Source organism: Osmerus mordax, chromosome 3 (genome assembly GCF_038355195.1).
Source record: "Osmerus mordax isolate fOsmMor3 chromosome 3, fOsmMor3.pri, whole genome shotgun sequence".
In the NCBI taxonomy this organism is placed as follows: Eukaryota; Metazoa; Chordata; class Actinopteri; order Osmeriformes; family Osmeridae; genus Osmerus; species Osmerus mordax.
The window spans coordinates 21,479,272-21,496,794 of NC_090052.1; the positions used below are offsets into that span (position 1 = coordinate 21,479,272).

Genomic DNA, 17,523 nt, shown 5'->3' on the forward strand with positions numbered 1-17,523 from the left:
TACAATTTAAAATCCGAATTCAATAAATGTACTTTCCCAGAACAGTGCTTCCTTTTGGGAAGTCTGAAGCGGTTGTTTGACAGCTTCATTTTGTCCCTCATGTAATTTCTTTCAACTCCACCTTGTCTGTTTGTGGGCGTAACCCTGCCGTCCAATCCAGTCAGCCAGATTCATTGAAAACAAACGACTTTCCAATGAGCGTAAAGCCACGTTATATAGAACTGGGTTGGCATCTTTCTCCTTGTCCCTGTGGGGCCGGAAATGTCTAACATCCTCCTTCCATTCAGTCCACAAATTAAATGATGAATTTGATAATTGAGTCACGTGAATGTTTTTAATTGATAAGGTGAACATCACAGCAGTTGTACAGTGATCCACGCACACAGACATACAATAATGAACGAGCAAACTGCCCAATATGCATTACTGATGATACAATGGTAGAATACAACTACATGTATGTGATAACACTAAGATATTTACATTGATATGTAGATACTGTTCACCCAACTGTCAAAGCAATCACTCCAGCTCCTTACCAAGTTTGCAATTCTGAAAGCATGAGGTGAATACATTCACTGGACACTCATTAAATACTTTTGGCTATATATTTACAGGTTCTATAAAAGTATGGCAACCCAATCAAACATAATAGCAATTTTAAGAACAAAAGGACCAAATGCATAAGTTATTTTAGTTAGCAGACACAATCACAAAAAAGCTTGAACAAAAATTGATTAACAAAAAACATCTTTAGATATAAAAGGACTGAGTTAGGAAATTCAGTCTCATGAAATTCACAGATTTTGGAAGATAGTTTGATCTGTGTAGCGGTGTTAGATATTTTTTTATTCTATATAATAATGTTGATGTAATGGAACATTCAAGGCACTTTTAAACTATTGTATAACTTTAATATATATATATATATATATATATATATATATTCAGAAAAAAGTTTAAATTCTCTCTTGAGAATTTTTAGATTTTGATTGGAAAATGCTATATCAATGAAGTTTAGAGACGAATATACCGATAGCAAAGTAATTAGATTAAGAACAGAACTACTCAAAGATAACTATCAACATTTTGGAATCCAATTTGCACAACCATCTGTTTAAAAAAAAAAGAAGCTAGATTTGAATTGACTGGAATTCTTCTTCAGGTTAAAGGTATTTATGGCAATGGGGACTCATGGTACATATCCTCTCCTGGCTCTTCTTCAAACTTCACTTTGGCATCATCAGCATCCAGCTGCAATTTAACACACAGTCACAGCAGGTAACTAAGCAACCATCATATAGACAGGTATGGCACATTCTGTCAAATAACTAACATATTATTTATTTGACCACAATTTGTCTTGATTTCTTCAATTTAGTTTTCTGGGATCTTTCCGGGAGGATATGCCCTTGCTACAAGACACTTGTTTGCCCCCCCCCCCCACTCCCCCCCCCCCTTGTTTGCCACCCCCCGCCCCCCCCCCCCCCCCCCCCCCATACACGTTTTTAAATACATGAATGAGGGGGAAAACTAAGTCAGTGGTACTTACACATTTCATCTCCGTGACTGAAAAGACTGTACCAGTCAGGAGCATGCGCAATGGGATGGTGAGGATGATGACGAAGGGCAGAGCCAGAGAGAAGGGGCTCATCTTCACCGCCCACAGCACGGCCAAGCACACAACTTGGATCAAGGTGAACATGTGCATCCGCAAGGTCTTCACCTGCGACACAGTGTGGGGGCGGGGGGGGGGGGGGGGGGGGGGGGGGGGGGGGGGAGGAGGAGGAGGAGGAGGAGGAGGAGGAGGAGGAGGAGGAGGAGGAAAGAAACATTTACTGTAGGATTGAATACTGTATGACTGTATAGATGTCTGGAATACAATAAGAATTTGAAATAGTCAGACTGGTCCACCAGTTGAAGGAATCACAACAAGACTGGGACAATTGGGTGTCTGGGGGAGGCAGCATACCCTGGTGGCATAGGCATCCTGCGGAAAGTATTTCTTGGGTACAATCATCAGAAGAATGCGGTCCCACATCTGAATCCCACTGAGTGAGGTGATACCCATGTAGAGGAATATTCCAAACAAGGCAGTCATGGGAATCATCTTCAGGATGGGCTCCATGAGAATAGACACACCTTGAAAAAGGAAGGATGAACAACGACAATCTTTACCGCCGCTTGCACACAGTTGAAATGGTTCTCCTTTTGCCTCCAGGGATACCTGGCTGTGACACTCACCAACCATAATAGCCACAAGCATGCCACTGATTCTTTGCTCCAGCACCTTCTCAATCTCAGGCTTTGGGCCTTTGGACATGACAGTCAGGGCGTTGGCGTGGGTGACAGACCGCACAGTGGCAGCACTCAACCATGGCACTCCAAACAGAGACCCGATGCCCCCCATGGTCACCAGTAAGAGGAGGTCAAAATGGAAACCAGAACCCTTCACCATCTTCCTTTCGGGTTTGCTCACAATAAGTCTGGAAGCCACCAGAGAAGGAGGGTTAGTAAATATAATTGAAACGGTAAAAGGTGAGCTGAGGGTTGCGGGACTCCATTATGACACGCTGATGCAGGATGTCGCTTACGTGGTGATCTGGGATTCGAGGAAGATGAGGATGAAGACGAGAAGGGCGGGAACGCAGCAGGCGAACATCATCCAGGTGGGGAAAGGCTTGTGCTCTCCCATGGGGTTAATGAACCAGCCTCTGACTTTTGGGTTGGTCACCATGAGCCCCTTTGGCACCACCAATTTCTAAAGGCAAATGGATGATGATGTATGTGTTTCCTGCATCATATACTGTGTATACTTAAGCAATAAGGTACTCGAGGCAGTACTTTATCGCCAATAAAGTACGTGTTCAAGGGTGTTGTTAGGCCCGACGCGCAGCGGAGAAATAGTAAGCTGCCTTTCAGCACAAAGTGTTTTGAAAATCTCACAGTAGTACAGATGAGCAATATTATAAGCAGTAATAATGGTGTTCATTACTGTACAAAAATATGTGCTTTTTCTTTTAAGCTGATACATTTTACACAAATGACCCTGGTTGAGACAATATAAACCTAAATACTATTTACCTGAGTGTAAGCATCCTCGATATTGATGTCTATAGCAATCATAATGAAAATAGCGATCGGAACGCCAAAATCTCCGATCAAACGACGAATCTGTGGAAATGTTGTGAAAAGTACATGGTGACATATACTGACAAAGTCAATTTGCGAAAGATCATCATATTCAAGATATACTGGCTTATTAGTATCCACGAGTTTCAAACAAGGCAACTATTTTACACTACAATGATAGTCAGAATCGAAAGCCTTTGTGTGTCTTACCGGACCCGGAAGGAAGTGGCCATTTTTGAACATGCGGAGGAAGTACGCGATGAAGAAACATCCGAACATCAGACACATGGAGAGAAGAGCTGTGTTGGGGTACGCCGGCTCGATCTCCAGCTCCTTTATTGTGACGTTGCCATCGGGATGGACTTCAATGTGCTCCTTGATTACCGGGCGGAATGGGTTGTCATGGGTGTCGTTCAAGTGGTCGTAGTTCAGAATCAAAGGGTGAGCTTTGAAGATCTGAGGAAAAGGAACAGAATGAGGATAGTGGAGTTGGCGCAGAGGTAGAGAATGGAGACAGGGAGGTTGTGATTTCCAAACACATCTACAGGAAATGCCTGTAACTGGATCATGGGAATGAAATGGATGTGAAGATAGACAGGATGTGATGTAACAGTGTGGATCCTGTGTACCTTCATGAGCTTGCTGAAGGTCTCGTAGATGAAGATGAGGGAGATAAGGATGGAGAAGATCTCCTGGGTGAAGCGGGATATGTATCTGACCAGGAAGCTGCCCTCGACAGCCACGATGATCACCACTATGATCACCAGCCACATACCCACCCAGATGCGGCCCACTATGTACTCCAGGTCCTGAGACTTACAGAACTATTAGAAGGAATCAAAAAACGTTCATCAAACGATCAGAACATGACATGAGAAGAGTAAAGTAAGTAGGGCTTTGATCGAAATATAATAAATATTTCACCTCCATTGAAAATCACTGACATCTTTAATTGCTACAATTTAAACAAGGGCAAGGGCCAGAACAAGGTCAAACAACTATCCTGTAACCAATGCTGTGCAGATACTTACTACATAGAATGCCTCCTCAAACACCAATAGTGGTCCTGAGAAGCCGATGACCAGAACGGGTTGCGCAGCAATGAGGCAGAAGATGATGCCCTGAATACAGGTGGAGATCATGAGCTCTGACACGCCCATCATCTGCTCGGTCTTGTCAGCTACGATCATCGGTAAAGGGAGAGATGAAGAATGCAGTTGCTTGTTATTGATCAGTCACCTAAATAGCCAGCTGTGAAAGTGATAGCTTAAAAAGGTCTCCAGCGCCCACCCAGACAGGGCCTGTGTGCTCACCAAGAAGTCCTCCGAAGGTGATGGCAGGAGATAGGGCAGCAAAGTAGATGAAAATTACAGCTGCCAAGACCTGAGGATTCAGAGCATCTGTGTAGTCGCTGATGTAATGGCGGTAACGGCGCTTGAGGTCTTTCACCATCCCACCAAACGGATAGCCTGTACGTGCCAGAGGGTCTTCTCTTGGCTCCTCAGGACCCGTGTCCACTGAAAATACATTGAACGTTTCTCATTTTTCTTCATTTCAATGGTTTAGGTTTGAAATCAACAAGTTGTGTTGTGTTTTGATGGGTTGTGTTGTGAATGATGTCAGACTGACCTTTAGCATCTCCACCCATGATGAGGCGGGTGTCATAGGGGCGGAGTCTGTCACGCAGCATCTGCTTCTGGAAGTTGATGATTGGCTGGAGCATAGTCTGGTCTTGGATCTCAGTGGGCGGGATGACAATGCTGCAGTCCATGAAGTCAGCGATGGCATTGGTCAGGTCCTTGTCAGTCTGGGCCAGGTACGCCTCAAGACTGAACACCTACACAACCAGACCAGTGAGGAAAACAAACATACAAAGCCATAATGCACGATTTTTTAAGAATAGAATATTAAATTTTTAACACAGTGTAAGTTTGGAGTTTACAACCACCTCCTCAATGTGCGGTCCTCCACCCCACCCCCACGCCTCCCAACATACCCAGTCAGCCATCAGTGCCCCCATGGCTCGCCCACTCTCATGGTAGTCCAGGCCGCTCTTGCTGGGCCCCACCAGGACAAACACGAAGCGCACCGGCACAGGGACCTCCAGAACCGACTCCATCACCACAGAGTCCTTCAGCCTGACAAAGGCCACAGCAGGACTCTCCAGCGAGTCCAGGACCCCTACAAGAACCACACACACACACACACACACACACACACACACACACACACACACACACACACACACACACACACACACATAGAACACTAAGATTTCACACAAGCCAGACGTAATTAGTATTTGCACAAGGTTCTTCATAGCGTCACACACTCACCTGACAGGACGATGGAGGCTTCTATACTATCAGATTTATCTCTCTGCAAAAAAACAGAAATATATCAGATAGGAGCTGTTTGAGTGAGGAAGACAGAGGGCAGTGAGGTCGTTTTTTGGGAGTAAACATATTACCTGCTTGGTGACAGAAAACGTCTGCATCTCTATGCCTCCTGGTGTAACTTGAATAGGTTGTCCCTCAGACTGACTGTAAAAATAATGTAAAAACACGTGTGCAATAATTTTGGACCATATTATAGTTTGGTGAGCAATTTAGCGTAGACCACTGTACTACTCTAGGGTGAAGAGTTTGCTCAACAATACAGAAATACAAATAGTTTGATATTTACAGGTAGTTTAATGTGTAAATGTGTGTATGTCTGTGTGTGTGTGTGTGTGTGTGTTACCTGCGTCTCTGCAGGAGAGCCCTCAGAAGAACATCTCGATCACTTGAGCGGATCTCGTTCTTGCTCAGCAGTTGATCAGCCACACTTTCGGCCACAGCAGACAGACTGCCTGCGTTGAGGTCAAGGATGACCACACCTGCACACAGACACACACAGCAACAGAACAACTTCAAGTAAGCGAAACGATTTCTTCGAGCAGAAAAAGTTCCTTTTTCCCACTTCACTGCATAACGGATGTCATTTACAGTTCGAGTGATGTAGCTTAGCTTGTCATTCGTCGCATGCATTCTCATTGAGTGAGTGTGTGTCACCTGTGCTCATGGTCTTGCGGAGCTGGATCAGACTCTTGAAGGTGAGGTAGGAGATGTGGGAGGGGCTCCAGACGCCCGTGGCTGGGTTCATATTCTCCTCAAAGCCCACCCATCGACCAGTCTCCTGCCAGGTGCTGCCCCTGAGCTCGTTCAGCTCCACATATGCCTGGAACACACACACCACACACCAAACACACACACCAAACACACACACCACACACCAAACACACACCCCACACCAAACACACACCAAACACACACACCAAACACACACACCACACATCAAACACACACACCACACACCAAACACACACACCACACACCAAACACACACCACACACCAAACACACACACCAAACACACACATCAAACACACCAAACACACACACCACACACCAAACACACACCACACACCAAACACACACACCACACACCAAACACACACACCACACACCAAACACACACCACACACCAAACACACACCACACACCAAACACACACACCAAACACACACACCACACACCAAACACACACCACACACCAAACACACACCACACACCAAACACACACACCACACACCAAACACACCAAACACACACACCACACACCAAACACACACACCAAACACACCAAACACACACACCACACACCAAACACACACACCAAACACACACACCAAACACACACACCACACACCAAACACACACCACACACCAAACACACACACCAAACACACACCCCACACCAAACACACACCACACACCAAACACACACACCACACACCAAACACACACCCCACACCAAACACACACCACACACCAAACACACACACCACACACCAAACACACACCACACACCAAACACACACACCACACACCAAACACACACACCAAACACACACCCCACACCAAACACACACCACACACCAAACACACACACCACACACCAAACACACACCACACACCAAACACACACACCACACACCAAACACACACACCACACACCAAACACACACCACACACCAAACACACGCACAGCAATTTGGAACACACTTTAGTCCCAAGAACACAAGTGATGATGAATTGAAGAGCGTTGACAGATATTTATCCTCACCTGAGCGTCTCCTCTGGTTGTGGCATTGGTGTTCATGTTGAGAAAAGCTGCGAGACCGAACATATTGTTGCTCACGTTAAAGCATTTAAATCACGAGTTTAACAGAAGCTGATTTGGAATAGAGAGTTGGTGTTTGAATAAAAAACTGATTGATGTAGCCGTTTTAGTGTCCAGTTGTGGGGTTGAGCTTACCCTCTGTGGCAGCAGGAAGGCTAATCGGCAAGGGGGGCTTGTTGTCCTCCTCCTGCCTGCTCATCTCCAGATCGTAGCTGTACCGGTCTGAAGGAGTCCTAGGGGTGAGGTGGAGGGGGAGAACAGGGTTAGAGAGGGAGGCAAGAAGTCCTAGGGGTGAGGTGGAGGGGGAGAACAGGGTTAGAGAGGGAGGCAAGAAGTCCTAGGGGTGAGGTGGAGGGGGAGAACAGGGTTAGAGAGGGAGGCAAGAAGTCCTAGGGGTGAGGTGGAGGGGGAGAACAGGGTTAGAGAGGGAGGCAAGAAGTCCTAGGGGTGAGGTGGAGGGGGAGAACAGGGTTAGAGAGGGAGGCAAGAAGTCCTAGGGGTGAGGTGGAGGGGGAGAACAGGGTTAGAGAGGGAGGCAAGAAGTCCTAGGGGTGAGGTGGAGGGGGAGAACAGGGTTAGAGAGGGAGGCAAGAAGTCCTAGGGGTGAGGTGGAGGGGGAGAACAGGGTTAGAGAGGGAGGCAAGAAGTCCTAGGGGTGAGGTGGAGGGGGAGAACAGGGTTAGAGAGGGAGGCAAGCAGTCGGCCATGTTCAGAAAGCTCTCTCCAGGTCTCCCCAGATCTCACAAACAACAGGGCAGGCAGTGATATTTCTGCTTGCATAGCAGTATAATTCAGTCCTTATAGACACAGGGATCTTGATTTGAGGTTGGGGGGGAAATAAAAGCAATTGCAATCCATGCACTTGTGGGAACTTATGAGTGCATTTTATTGTAGCCAAAAGGGGGCAGCAAAAACATTAATTAAATAACATGCCTGTGCTTTTGAAATAATATATTTGGTCAATGGGGGTCAGAGTTCTATCATCTATTTGTTTTCTTATCAGACAAACGGAATTCAGTAAAAGATGACTGCATTAAATATATTATTATGTAGATGAGAAAAAGTGGCATATGACATAAAAGAAAGGAATCACTTACAGCCTTAGCAGAGATGGAACAAGTGAATCATTCTCATCAGAGGACATGTTATTGTCCTGGATGGGATTAACAGGAAAGAAAAAAACTAAACAAATGGAAGGTATTGAGGATTTGAGGATGCACTACACACATTTTGGAGTAACATGCAAATGTCTTGAGGCATGTAACGTTGATACTGGAATACCTAAATACAATGCTATAATTCACTGAACATGTTTTTGCCCACCTGTCCGAAAGACAGATCGTTTTCCATTGGTGTGTCTCAGAGCTTTTGTTGTCAGTCCTTTTAGTCAAGCTTGTGCACACCCTGGAAAGTCAACCCAAAAGGACAACAAATTTAAAAACATGTATGAAGTCTGGAGGGGATACAAAATAAATAAAGGACAAAATTAGGCACATTCTCACATTGACAGATCAATTATAAAGGTTGCTAATAGACTCATGATAAATATGGAACACATCTTCCTTGGGTAACCTTCTGAGTCTAGGGTCCTTCCAGTAATTGCTTTAGTAGAAATAATAATGGTCCAGAATCAAATAAAGGGAGGCATTTTTCCCTCAACTCTTCAGAGTAAACCATTTTAACCGAACAGATTAGGTTCAATTTGGTACCTAACAGAAACAGCAGATGCCTGAGAGCACAGTTCTGGAAACAGTGAGGCCCCTACAATCAAGATAGCGCCATCTGGTGTCCTGGCCCCAGAGAGACGTGCTCAGCCCCTCAGCCACTGGCAGATAGCAGGCAGGCGTCAAGACGGTGTGACCATCTCTGTGCGTGGAGAAGCACATTGCCTTATCTCTTGGGTTACACCCTCCTTCCAGTAGAAGCTGCAGAGCCCCTTGGTTCGTCAGCACAGTGTGTCACTACGCCACCATCACCGTAAAACCTTCCTCTATGTTATGTATTCTTACAAGTAGATGAACAACAATGTACCCCAAACAAAACAACAAAAAAAAACATTTTTTATTTTGTTTCTCAATGTAATAAGGTCAAAGACAGAAGTCGGCATCAGACTTGATGCATATTTAGATACATTTTCAGTTTATCCAAGGTCAACTTTGAGTTGAGTGAATAAAACCGTGCGAATATGATACACTACTCGGCTATGTCTTCAATACGAATGTCATCACTACACAATATATTTTGGCATCAAAGTTTAACAGCAGTTATTGAAAGGAGAGATAAGGAGACCCTGCTTCTGCTGTCTTCAAGACAGCTAGAACTCAACACGCTCAACCGACTTGAGCGGGTAAAGTCAACTGTCAACTTTTGACACTTATCATACCTAAAGAAATTGGTGAAAGAATTGTGGTACTGTCGTTGTACTACCTCAGCAATGACAAGTTTAAATTAAATGAACTAGCTAAAGTTTGAGCTCAATTCTTTTTTCTACTCTTTTCAAATGTAGTACATTGCATTGACAGGTTGGTAAAAAACAAAAAAACAACTTAAATTGTTTACCGCTTCACTGCTAATTCTACACCTGCTAAGAACTAATACTTTTTAAAATGATTTTCCTAATTCAACACAGTCTCTTAATAAATAGCTTGTTTGTCACTTTTAAGTTAAATAAAGCTTTCAGTACTGTTCTCTTTGCAAATCCTCCTTTTTCCTCACCTGTCCTTGACCTCCACAAAGGCCCCCGAACCACGACAGAATGACCCTAACCAGGAGGCTAGAGACCACACCCTTACCTGTACACAGGTATCCGAGCCTGCTCTCTGGGCCAAGGAGAAGTTCGATCACCGTGTCGCCGTACTCAATGATAGAGTGACTCGAGACTGATGGAAACCAGAGAGAGAGTGGGCAGTTGAGGGAACACCCACATGAAGCTACGTCAACCAAGACAACGCAGCACCCCACAAGCTCCAGGCAGCTCGTCACCCAGGGGGCCGGGGGAGATAAGGCCTGATGTACAGACAACCAGGCCTATCGAAGCCAGACACCTTGACCCTGGGATATCCCAGCCCTGCTCTCCTCCCTCCACCCTCTCTGCTTGGACAGGGGCCAAGCCAGAATGTAGAGTCAGAGAGCAACCTGTATGGACCAGCAGGTCAGCATCACCGTGTCTGAGGGAGGCTCCGAGGTCCAGAAGGGGGGGCGGTCAATATCGGGAGGAGGGCATCTTGACTGCCTACGTCATCTTGTTTACACCCTGAGGATTCCCTTTCTGAGAGGCGATGGGGACTTCCCCCCCCCCCCCCCCACCATAAATATTGTGAACAAGTTTAGATAACTTTTTTTTTTCTCTCTCCCACAAACAGCCTCCATCCTCGTATGTTCAAGACTGCAGTTATAGGATGAGGATCAATGTTGATCGTCTCCTTCAACCCCAGTGGCTTGAGGCTGTACCGTGTGGTCACTCTCATCAGTCAGGTGTCAGGTGGCTGAGCGGTTAGGGATTCGGGCTAGTAATCAGAAGGTTACCGGTTCGATTCCCGGCTGTGCGAAATGACGTTGTGTCCTTGGGCAAGGCACTTCACCGTACTTGCCTCGGGGGGAATGTCCCTGTACTTACTGTAAGTCTCTCTGGATAAGAGCGTCTGCTAAATGACTAAATGTAAATGTCTATATGTCATCAAGACAGACAATGAAGTCCTCAAACACTGGGACATGTAATGCAACTGAATCACGTGAAACGAATACATACAACATGAAGGGGTTTCTAGAGGACATGAATTCTGAACAAGAAGGGAATAGTCTGACTGCTCCTCTAATTTGAGACAGAAACTTGACTGTTGTACAGTAGTTACAAGGCCAGGCATTAACATGGGTGTAAAATGCATTCTTAATTTGTGGATAATTCGATTTTTCTTGTTTCTAACTGAAAAACTGTCAGTATTTTTTACTCTTGTGGTTTAATGTCTACTTTTGATGTGTTACTTTTTGCAGGAGGTAACTCTATACCTATCAGGAACATTGAAAAGAGTACAGCATGTGTTTGTCCTTGCCAGAGGCCTGTCTGATAAGGAAAGGAGTCCGCCCATATTCTCTTGACAAATGTTAATACTGACAGGACTTTACCCTTTCTTCTTATGCTATTTGGTAAGGAACCAATACATTACAGTAAAACACTTAGTATTGCTAAATATCCACTGGAAATGTGTAACATTATCAAGTTCAGTCTGTAAATACACACACACACAAAAAAACATTTAGTCTTTTTTATTATTTTGTTTTTGCATGCAGGTTTTGAAAATTTGAAGATTTTACTAAAATAAAAATGGAAAAAAAGGTAAATGACAAAAGTGAATTGTACTGATCAAATGAGGATATAACAAATGTAAATAGTAAAGAGAGAACTCTAACTTAACCATGGCAATGGTCTGTTATCATCAAATCAAGGAGGCCTATCTGTGGTGCCCATATGCCTGTGCTCTCTACAGAATTATCAAACAAGCAGGCACTCCCGCTCACCACCGGGACTTCCCCCTACCACACTTCTCACAGTGTCCTCTTATGTCTCTGCATAGCCGGAAGAGTCATTTTGATGTGTTCAATTAGTTATTCAAGTTGAAATCGAAATGTGAACAGTAGTTTTACATCATAATTTAAGATTTATAATTGACAGTTGCTGTTTTACTTCCCTCTCTCTGGTGGTGTTGTCAAGATTACGAGGAAACTGGCATGAGGGCATCGAAAGGGGAGATGACAGGGTGCTGACAGGAGAGATGTTTCTCTGAACCTCATCAGGTGACGCCTATCTGGGTAACCATTAGGCCATTTGGAGTGTGTTGCAACTAATTATGACGTCAATGAACACAGAGGATAATACATGAATATATGAATTGGATGTATAAGTTGGATGTACAAAGTGTACATAATGGGGACTAAAATACTGTATATTATCAGATCACAATGGATGAAAACCCTATTTATCAGCCTTGAGATGACGTGTATTTTGAAATGCCTTGTTTTTACGTCTTCATTCTTATTGGGAGGTTGAGACATGGTATGTAGGGGGGGGGGGGGGGGAGCATTTAGTGTTTCTAACCTCCTTGGTATAGAGAGGGGTTGTGGGGTGTCTGCTAAACTGAGAAACCCAGCCCACAGCCTCTATCAGTTTTACACCTATGCAGACTTGCATGAATTATCATCAGTCACCAGGGGCTGCACCCTGGACCCTCCTAATTCTAGTATGTCAATTAGACTACTTATTAACCACCCCTACTTCTCAGAAGCCTCATCGGTGTTAATAAAAGACAAATCTAACTATACTAATGATATAAAACATGTTCCATTATGTGTAGCAGAATAAAGATAAATCATAAAAGTAACATGTAATTGACAATGGGTATGATATTTTCATTACATTAAGATTGAGATAGGATGATCAGCTGAAAACAGCTTTTTTCTGTATCCCCCTCTAGTGTTAAACTACTTAATAAAGTGTTTAGAAGTTGTAGCGCGTGCCAATATGATAGATGCAAAACTGGACAAGACCACCAATGTCAATAGCAACATGAAAGTAATAGTTTAAATAATCAATCACTTTATTATAATATTAATTATATGAATTTATTGTGTATATTTACTGGCCTGAGTAAACAAACAGTTGTCTTCTGCAATTTTATCAATCCAAAACATTATGACATAGCTGATTAAAAGTGACAGGAAACAAGGCACTTACCAGTCAAAACTATCTGCCCTTTCCGACGAAGAATCTCTGTTCCTATGACTATGAGTTGCCAGGACATCTTCTCATCATACCATCACCTTTCAACTTTAGGCTATAGTAATCATTAACGTCCTGGGACAACGTGATGGGATCAGAGAGGGGACAGGAGATCTCCATTATAACACGTAGAAGTTACTCTACCTCTTTATGGCCTAAACATGGAACTGAATCAGACGGATGTGCATCACTGATTCCTCGAGCCCCGTCTGAGGGAGCAGAGCGACAGCAGGACCTGAGTGTTGCGGGTCAGAGACTGGAGGGGAGGCCGAGTTATAAAATGATGCAAGACGGACGGCTTTTAGTGATCTTCTCCACAGGCTTGCCATCGAAAGCGTTTTGGATAACCTCCCTCACCTGCGGGGATAAAAAGATACGATTTAAAAGGCTGCCAAACAGCAATGTTCACTGTTTGGCACGTGAAAGGGTGAGGCTGCTCACGTCATGTTCGTATGGGAAGCCTTTTGTCTCCAGTTTGGAGAAGACCACTTCCCCATTGATTTCAATCTCAAAACTCCCTGTGGAAACAACAGTTCAAATTGAACATAGTACATCATCAATAAACACTCCTAATGATGAATATATGAGAGATGTCAGGAGGGAGTCAGGTGGCTGAGCGGTTAGGGAATCGGGCTCCACACCTTTAGACAATGTTCTTACCTTTCCTTCCAACAAAACCAGAGACATCTGCTTCATGGAACTCCGCTTGTACAGAACGCGCAAACTTCTGAAAGCGGGACCCGTACCCTCATCCACCACTGAGGAAACAGAGGACCACAACACAACGCACTTCAGGACAGCCTGACATTCTAGATTCAACGACAAAATCACTCAAATAACAATCACATTAGGCTACTGCCTATGTCCCAAAGATCTACCAATCTATGAGCTAGTAGCAGAAAAGTGTAACAGAATAATCAATCCTAAAACCAATTAATCCGACAAGCACTGTTGATATAGATTAATCATAATGGCTCCAAAGACAAAACCCTTTACCAGAATTCCACTTTGATTATCACACCCATGGTTAAAGATCTAGTTTCTCTCTCGTGCCGTTGCTTTATTTTTTTAGTCCCAACAACTCTCTGATGTTGAATCTATTCCACTGTTCCGAAGGGCGACGAGGAAGAGCTCTTATAGGAACCACACCCGTGTAACCAAAACAGGTTTGTGTCGTCAGGTGTGCTAGCTCTACAGATACACAGAAATTTGATTACAGAAGAGCTGTCAACATACACCTCTACTAAATTATATATCAAGGCAAGGAATCCATTACACAATTAGGTAAATACAAGTACTTCAAAGGTTTACTTCATGACAGTTTTTTTGTTATATTAAGAATCAATAACTGTAAAATGTAGTTTGAAGTTGAGCTGCTGTAGTCAGCAGTACCATCATTGCAGGTGCAGATATGAAATTCACAGAAACCTTTCCTGTTTAAGGTCCCTTGTATCCTGGTGGCTGTTACCATGGCTGTCTCTATGCTCCCTTCAGGCAGGGGATTGAACGTGTGACAGTGGCTTTGTGTGTCTTCATTTGGATATTACCAAATGGTCAAGGGAGCCATTACCATGAAAAACATGTTTAACAGCAAAGGGAGGGAAGGTACTTCTTGTGGGTGTAACTCTTGTATACCCACACGTCCTATTATTACAATATTAAAATGTTAGTAAACAAATTAGTGATCCTATCAGCTGCATATGAATGCAGAAACCATGCAAACATTCATTTTAACTCAATGTATCCTATAGTGAGGACAACACATTAAATACACAATAAATAAATATCAGACGATGGCATTGGATAAATAACTTCATTTAATGCCAGCAGTATTGCCTGCCCAGAGTAGACAAATATTACAGTATTCTGCGAGGATAATCTGTGCGTACAAACAGCAGCGGATGTTTCATAGTGGGAGCAGAAAGAACAGTGAGCGGTGGCCTTCACAACTGCAACTGATGAACCATTTGCATGTCTGACCACTTCTACAGAGCACAGCAAGTCACTAATTAAATTCAACGGGTACTGACAGTTCATATAAAATGTACAACTTGTTTTGTGGCATTAACATTTCAAGTTTAAGAGTTAACATTTTAATGTTTACGCGGTTTGGCTATTGCATTAGACCTGCATACTCAGAAAAGTTAACTCCCTTTTAATAATCAATAATAGTTAAGTTAGCAATTAACTAAGAGTACCACTTAGTTGTCAGAAGACAGCATGGTAAGCATTTTGACCCATCTTAAAATCATGGCAGCGTGGCATAGTCAAGTTTGCAAAAACATACATGCTATAACCTTTATTTTTTGCATTCCTATAGCTTGTTGAGAAATTAATCCTGAAGAAAACAATTGACCGATAATCAAACAGTAACTGCATGCCAGGCAATGAGGCTTAAGAATCTTCTAGAAGTTCACCCCCAACCTATCAGCCCATCCAACAAAGACCTTCTCCCCTGCCTCTCATCCCATAGACTGAGTACCGGGAAAGGTCTCATACCATAACCTTTAACCTTTAGGATACAGTAGTCATTAATCTCCGGCAATAAAATAATGGGATTAGAGAGAGAGGAGAGAAGGCACAACAGATCTTTATATTACCAAGCAGTGGCTACAGTGGTCTCAGGCTGTAACTCTGCTGGTGTTGTATACGTGGAGCCCTCTACAAACCCTACGAGTACAAATAAGGTGAGAGGTGATGGTGATTGGGCCACACTGTCCTTTCATCAGCATGTTACAGGTTGCAGATATAGGAGACGTGATTTACAAGATGACACAAGGTGGGCGGCTTTTGGTGATCTTCTCCACTGGCTTTCCATCGTGGGCTTTCTGGATGGCATCCATGATCTGTTAGGTAAATAGTGCAACGTTTAAAGATTGGACTCTGTCTCTCACACACACAATCATAGAACACCATAGTTACTTACATCATCTTCGTATGGGAAGCCACTTGTCTCAAGCTTAGAGAAGACCAGCTGCCCATTGATTTCAATCTCAAAGCTGCCTGTAAAAAACAAAAGAGCAATTCTTTGATACAGTGTAAAAGCTAATTTAGCCTACTTTATTGTACGGTGTCATAACAGCTGATTGCCTGAAGGGAAACATGGGACTAGTTTAACAACTCATATCTGGACAGGGTGGTGAGAACATGTACAAACGATTCTTTTATTTTTAAATCTACTTTACCTTGTCTCCCAACAACCCCAACCACTTCCGCTTCAGTGAACTCGGCGGTGACCACCCGCGCGAGCTCTTGAAAACGGGGTTCGTACCCTCATCCGCCGCTTAAAATACAAACGCATAAATCCTCGTTGCGTTACCAATTGAGTAAAATGCAACTGCCCATTTAACGTATCTTACCTAGTAACAATATGTAGCCATACTGACAGTTGCAGATTGTAACCAGCAGCAGTAGCTAAGACAATGCACTAGTTAGCCGGTCAAGTAACAATTAAGCTAGCAAACTGATTTAGCAAACCATTCATCTGTGGAAATTAAAATCGACATACCAGTATTCGACTTTGACTTGCACACCCATGGCTTTTTAACTGTCTTTAGATACTTCCGTATCCTCGACAAAAATATTTTTGTTCGTTGCTCTCCAACCTACAGCTGCACAGGGTTACTCAAACAGTGTTGTAACAGTGGGAGGAGCCAGTAGAATCTCTTACAGGAAGAAGTCACTGGAATACCGAGTAATGTCCCTTTAGGATGCGTCCTTTCTCCACATAAAAATAAAAAAGCTTCCAGGGCTTGTAATGTTATTTGCAAATTCAAACAGCAAATTAGTTTTTTTTCGTTATATAATACTCTGGCAATTTAATTTGTTAAATTGTTCTGTATCTTATCTTAGCTGTCAGAATATGTGACCCCACTTGTAACTGTTTAATAAAGGAGTTCAACTTCAAAATATTGTTTGGGGTAGTTATGTCATCCCTTCACACTCATCTGGACACATGTTTTCTTATTTGGAGTCATCACAGAGCCAGTACCACATAAGTCCCCAAACAATGAAGGGTTGACATAACTACCCCAAACCATATTTTGAAGTTTAACTCCTTTATGAAGCAGTTACACCTGCTGCACCAGTCCACACTTGACCGGTGGGGATCTCATTCTATTATGACTGTAACTGTTAGCTGCTCCTGGCATTCTCTAATCCCTGCTCTCCTCTCTCTGTCCCCCCCCCCCACACACATCCCTTGTTGTGTGGGGGGTTTGAGTTGTCAGCACCTGCCTGGTCGTCGGTCAGCCAACGCTGGACCTGGTCGCGAGTCTCCCGGTCCTGTCCTACATCTATAAAGTTGAACAATGGATTTTGGTGTTTCAAAACCCATCGACACTCTATGACTATGTTTAGCCTGTGTTCTGCTCCTCTCTCTCACCAACCGTCTCT

The 17,523-nt window shown here is 43.6% G+C and overlaps 2 protein-coding genes and 1 pseudogene across 2 annotated transcripts; all 3 read right to left on the reverse strand.

The window, feature by feature from the left end:
• Positions 1-326: 326 nt before the first annotated feature.
• slc4a1a (solute carrier family 4 member 1a (Diego blood group)) lies at positions 327-10,062 on the reverse strand. Its single transcript, XM_067232634.1, has 20 exons — positions 8,679-10,062; positions 8,453-8,508; positions 7,491-7,588; positions 7,299-7,345; positions 6,186-6,351; positions 5,875-6,010; positions 5,603-5,675; positions 5,469-5,511; positions 5,129-5,313; positions 4,762-4,969; positions 4,446-4,649; positions 4,164-4,312; positions 3,762-3,956; positions 3,343-3,588; positions 3,085-3,174; positions 2,595-2,761; positions 2,245-2,486; positions 1,973-2,142; positions 1,553-1,726; positions 327-1,254 (listed from the first exon to the last, which is right to left on the reverse strand). Exons 1-20 carry the CDS (start codon positions 8,703-8,705, stop codon positions 1,177-1,179), a joined length of 2,754 nt encoding a protein of 917 aa, XP_067088735.1. The 5' UTR covers positions 8,706-10,062; the 3' UTR covers positions 327-1,176.
• Positions 10,063-12,983: 2,921 nt separating this feature from the next.
• Positions 12,984-14,192, reverse strand: LOC136941108 (migration and invasion enhancer 1-like; annotated as a pseudogene).
• A 1,179-nt stretch (positions 14,193-15,371) lies between these two features.
• Positions 15,372-16,770, reverse strand: LOC136940692 (migration and invasion enhancer 1-like). Its single transcript, XM_067232950.1, has 4 exons — positions 16,637-16,770; positions 16,314-16,411; positions 16,055-16,131; positions 15,372-15,974 (listed from the first exon to the last, which is right to left on the reverse strand). Exons 1-4 carry the CDS (start codon positions 16,663-16,665, stop codon positions 15,891-15,893), a joined length of 288 nt encoding a protein of 95 aa, XP_067089051.1. The 5' UTR covers positions 16,666-16,770; the 3' UTR covers positions 15,372-15,890.
• Positions 16,771-17,523: the final 753 nt, after the last annotated feature.